A 6,000-nucleotide genomic window follows, 5' to 3' on the forward strand; every position below is an offset into this window, starting at 1 on the left:
AGCCGGCGGGTCCCGCCACCGAGAGAACCTGTCGGCAGTCGGAACCCACAAGAAACGTTGGCGCCACGGCCGTCGTTTTCCCGCCAGCGTCACGTAGTTAATTTTTATTTATTAAATAACTAGTTAATCCATATATCTTAAACCAAAAAAAAATGTTGTTTTTTTAACTTGAAGCGATGCATGCTTTTGTCTTCTACCGTAACATTTTGGTGACGGCGCCGGCGCTGTTCTTGTCCGCAGTCCACGACGCCGTTTTGGTTGGGGGGTTTCGTCATTTTTCTTCATTATCTTTTTCACAAGAGATTATATATGATGAATCAATGACATATATATTATAAATTATAAATTATAAAAGAGTTGGTGCTATAAATTATAAATTCTAAAAGAGGAAGAGTTGGTGCCTAATCTAAAAGAGTTGGTGCTATAAATTATAACAAAAAATGAACGGAAAATTGGAAAAGAGCGAAGAAATAGAAAATAGGAGGGTTTGGAATTGTGTGGCGTGGAGTGGAGCGGATCAGAGGCCGGCGCAGAGCAGAGGCACCTCATGGCTGTGTGCTCTTGACTCTCTGCAGGGGTGTTGGGACCTCAATTTCTCAGTCAACACTCTACCTCCCAAGACCAAAATAGCAAGTAATTGAAATTGTGGATCATACGCGAACACACCTTTGAAAAAAATAATAATAATAACAAATAAAAAAATAAAATAAAATAAAATACACCTCATAAAAAAATTACTTTTTTTTTAATTTTACAAATTGGGTATTTCATCAATTAAAATAGAGGTTTTTAACCTAATATTATATAATTTAGTGTCATTAGTCTCTTTTTTATAAATGAAAAATCGTGACTCGTTGTAAAATTTAATTATTTATTTAATATAAAAAATAAAAAAAATAAAAACTTTTTTTTAATGCGCAGAAAAACCAAAATTATAATCAAACCAAGATGCAGGGACTAGATTCTACTCATTCTAGGCAACAGTGAGTAATGTGACAATTAACTACAATGAACTCACTTAATACTGTTTAGACGTCAGAACACCAAAACATCCAATCAGGTATCACGAGATATTTTCATCTTTTTTAAGCACAAAGATTCAAAGACTAGTGTTTCATCGTGTACAGTCAGGTCTATAACGAATTGATTATCACATCACCTTCCCCCCTCCCTAGCTCCCTCTTGCAGGCTGCAGCACTCTCAGCAGACATAAAGAAAGAAAAAGAAAAACCCTAGCTAAGCTTACATGAATATGATCACACTGCTGCTAGCTAGCCTGCTAAACAGGTCATTTGGTGAAGTCCAAATGAACACCTGTTACATTTTTCTATCGTGGAGGCATCATTTCTTCTCCTGCAAACTTATCTCTCCGTTCATCCGGTCACGAATCTCTGGCATATAGTACTGGATTCGAAATGTCCGATCTTCCTTTACTAATGAAATTCACTACACGATAAGTAATCATTCTAGTGAGGACTAGTAAAATGAGGACTTGACGAGAATTTTTCGATTTATAGTTTAAATGACTCAATTTTCGATCATATTTTGACATCTTATTCATTTAGTTTTTAGGTTTATATAATATAAGTAGATTATTTATACAAATTTTTAACCAAATTAGTATTCATTAAGATAACAAACTAGATCAAATTAATGGACGAACCAAATATGTCAAATATGAACCGTTCAAATTCATAATTGATAAATCATATTTATGAATACATTAACAATTTTCTATATAGCTGAAAATTTAGAGAAATGATCTACTCATAAATACCTATAAACTGAACGGTCAAGATATGGATATAAGATCGAAAGGTAAGATAAGCTGAAAAGTCCTCACTAAGTCCTCAACTTAAGGGTCCTCACTGAAAGGGCTCCTACACAGTATACAACATAGGCTTCGTTGCTTTTGTTAACTTAATTCATGAATGCAGTAACTTTATCAAGGACCTTCTGCATAACTTGAGACGGGGTAAGCGTCGAGACTGATCAAATCCTCCGCTGCATCCTCCTCTATCTTCCTTCTGTTTCAGAGATGGATGATGCATGGATGCCATTTTAGGTCAGTCTGAACTGTAAGTGGCAGATACAAAAATTCTAATATATAGTGTCAGTTCGTACCTCTCCGGCACAAACTTTCCTTCCTTGTACTTCTGGGTTTCCTCTTGAGCAATTACCCGATACAGATTTCAACATCGTTTTCACTCATGCTTTGTATTGTTATATCTTTCCTTGTTTCTGTTTTGACTCCAAAAAACATAACTGGTTCAAGGGTTGCAACACAAATTAACAAAGTAACAGCAACTATCCAAAGTTCATTACAGTCATCAAAGGATCACTTGACCTCAGAAACGATGTTATATGATATGCAGGTGATTCTTATTCGGTCTCAAATCTCATCAACCGAACTTCTTATTTATTACCACAAACTAGAATACTTACATTAATCGAAGGACAATTCACAATATATGAGTAGAACAATACAAGCCCATAGCCGCACTAGACCAACCAACCACGCCCTCTAGCATGGAACTGACTACTAGAAGCCTTAATTGTATTAGGCTAATGGGTCACATTGTTTTATTATAAAGCATCCTGGTGAATCTAAGAACGAGTAAACACATGACAGCTCCAAGTAAATATATAATATAAACTTCCGGTAGAGAGATTATCCAACATATATATACACTGCAGAAATCCTTAAATAGATTGGACATCTTCAATCATCTTTTACTATCTCATGAAATCGCATACATGATTATTATAAACCACGAGAGCTTTGTTGCATTTTATTAAGTGAAAGCAGAACTTGATCAAAAGTCTGCATCACTTGAACCGGGGCGGGAGTCCAGACTGAATTCCTCCGCTACATCCTCCTCTATCCTCCATCTGTTTGGCAAACAGAACACATTTCAGTTCAATCTGAAACTGCTGATAGATACAAAAGTAAGAGCTTTAACAGAGTGTGAGAGTGTACCTCTCTAGCACAAACTTTCCTTCCTTGTACTTTTGGTTTTTGTCATGTGCAATTACCTAATACAATTGAGCAACCTTATAAGTTCTAAGTCACAACCCACTGTGTTGTGTTTAAGGTAGCCTTGAGTCTACAAACGGTAGTGTTTAGTTTAGTAATAAAAAACAAACAAATTTTCTGCAAGCAATAGTTCTTTACTTCAGAGATAAGATCTAATATTATAGACAGTGGGTAAATGGAGCATGCATTTGGAGTGAATTTAGACAGATATTCCTTTCAAACGGATAAACATGTTGTTCAACTGGTAGGATCCTTTTAAGATATAAGTTTATAGTAGTTTATAGGAGACACCAGTTTTGTTTGGGACAAGTATAGATAACACTTTCATTGATGGCTTTGAAACACCATAAAAATCTGAGAAAGTTCTAGAGGACCACATATGATCATTAGTCTTTTATTTAATTAACATGATTGTTACATCTTCCTTCATTCAGTTTGACTCAATGGAAGATGGCTATTACTAAAGGTTGCTAGAATAATGATACAATAACAGTACTAATGCAGGTATTCATTAGATTCCTCAAAGGATCATATATAATATAAACTTTCTGCGAGGCCATAAATAATGAAAACATGTTCCTTTGTGTATGTTGGATTGTATGTTTTGTTCACTAGGAATAATCTATATCCTGCTGTAACATAGCTTCGCAACAACTAAAGCAGGAAAAATGAGGCAGAGAGAGAAGAAAGCATACATATCTCCAGCCAAGAATCTGTCCACAGCAGACACAAAAAATATCTTCTACAGTATGCAAACCAGAAATCATTACCCTCTCTTCCTCAGGACCAAGCATTACATTCACCCTGGATTTACATTTTTAACAGGTCAGTAATGAGGAGAACAAGCCAACCAGGAAAGTAGAAAAACAATTCAGCAGATGGTCCATGGAAGATACTATAAGACTGTGAAGATCCTTAAGTTCTGGACATGAAGAAATACTGCGATAGCATTAAACCTTCATAGTACTGAGATCAACAGACCTCAGATGTTACTTATAACACAGGTTTCACTTAAATGAAAAAGGAATTTCGTTTCAAAAGAGAGAGAGGGACAGATAATCGTTTTTGAGAATAAGTAATTTTACGGTTAGAAAAGGAAGCAGTAACACTTTTTTACTAAACTGATTATCATACTGTGGGTGATGATGCTATGAAACATGAAAAAACAGAGCTGAATAAATCTGGAGAGGGAGTGTTTATGGCCAAAAAATTAAACCAAATATTAACTGCTTATGTAAACCAGAAATGACATTAGAAGACTCATTAATAGCGAAGAACTTACACATTGCTGAACAGATATGCACTCCCTTGACGGCAGTTGAAGGACTAAACACATTGCAACCAGTTAAAGTCAAATCATTACACAAAAGTATTTTAGATATACTATGTGGATGCGTAAATTAAGTAACAGAGATGAAAGAGTAAAAAATATGAGAGTGCCTATAGACATCACTTCCAAATCAAAATATTGAAAGTAAACAGCATGATAGCGGATTACACATTTACACTAAAGAAACCCTCATACGATTTGCAAAACCTAAACATTTGATTGAAGAAGTTATGAAAGGTTCCTTTACTACTTAATTGACACAAATTCAACAACCAAGTACTTATCTACTCTTAACATCAACAAAATTTCACTCAGAACTCACTGAGGGAAATAGCATGATATCCTATTGTCAAATCTATGTATATGCATATGATACAAAAGACATTCAATTTGTCCTATGCTTGCACATCCATTGCAGTCCCTCTAATATCAACAATGCTATCAACCCAATAAAGCCTCAATCCAGATTTCCCAACCCAGAATAACAATGCCCTATAAGACTATAACACATATCCATGCATGAACCCAAAGAATTACCTCCACTATATCCCTCTCCATTACAACAACCAAAAGGGTTTCACTTTCACCCTAAACTGCTTCAATTACGGTCAATTTCTCCTTTCAATACCCAATTTCTCAAAAACCATTTAACCTAAACAGTAAAGACCCCATTTCTGAACACGGAAAACAACCCAAGTTTCAATCTTTCCTGCATTCAATCCAACAATTATGCATATACTCCCAATCAAACTCATACAATTCAAGCTTCTATGAGAAAAAAAACCAATAAAGATTGAAACTTTATGAAGAAAGAGAGGTACCCGAGAGAGCACATCATCGGCGAGAGCAAGAGGGACATCACAGAACCGGCATCTGTAACTTCTGCCTTCCAATTCCACCACGTAAATCCTCCCCATATAATTTTCAGCTTTTAACCCAACTACACTGCTCTTCTCCCTCACCAGATTTTTGAGCTCTCTCTGGTTTGCTTCTTCAGCAAATCCCGGACACTACTTTCAGCTAACCTTTTACTGCCAACCGGTAAATCCCGGTTTCAAAACCACGTGGCGCTGTAATATCGCTTGTAATTAGTCGCTGTTTTCGTAAGGCCAATAACAAAGGAAACGATAATATGTACTTGAAAACTTCAAAGTTCAAACAAATACAAGGATGATCCGAACTTAACTGTAAAAATTTGTAAAACATAAGTCGGGACTTGAAAACTCTAAGAAATATGACAGTAATCCGACGTTTAACTATAAAATTTTACATAATATAAATCATAACATAATTATATCACTTCTAATTACTTCATTATCTGTATTTGTCAAAATTCTTAACTCAATAGAATATAAGTATACAACCATTTAGGAGTGATGGTAAGTTACTACGTATTATATTTTGTTGCAGTGCCAACACACTTTCATGAGATAAAAATTTTAAATACCACTAGATATGGATGATCTGATATTCAAATTTTAAATATCACTATATATGAATGGTCTGATATTCAAGTTTTAAATATGGATTGATCTAACCGGTGTTTCTTTTATACAATGGATTATGGACAACCTAGTTTCATAAATATCTTTCTTTTTCGTCATAGTACGCAGTAGTACTTATTTCTTTTACG

At 35.0% G+C, this 6,000-nt stretch overlaps 1 protein-coding gene across 1 annotated transcript; it reads right to left on the bottom strand.

The window, feature by feature from the left end:
- Nucleotides 1-2,400: 2,400 nt before the first annotated feature.
- On the bottom strand, nucleotides 2,401-5,409 carry LOC101292973 (protein yippee-like At5g53940-like). Its single transcript, XM_004293810.1, has 5 exons — nucleotides 5,189-5,409; nucleotides 4,320-4,363; nucleotides 3,733-3,841; nucleotides 2,981-3,036; nucleotides 2,401-2,892 (listed from the first exon to the last, which is right to left on the bottom strand). The coding sequence occupies exons 1-5, from the start codon at nucleotides 5,282-5,284 to the stop codon at nucleotides 2,817-2,819; spliced, it is 381 nt and encodes a 126-aa protein (XP_004293858.1). The 5' UTR covers nucleotides 5,285-5,409; the 3' UTR covers nucleotides 2,401-2,816.
- Nucleotides 5,410-6,000: the final 591 nt, after the last annotated feature.

This window comes from Fragaria vesca, linkage group LG3 (assembly GCF_000184155.1).
Source record: "Fragaria vesca subsp. vesca linkage group LG3, FraVesHawaii_1.0, whole genome shotgun sequence".
NCBI lineage: Eukaryota > Viridiplantae > Streptophyta > Magnoliopsida > Rosales > Rosaceae > Fragaria > Fragaria vesca.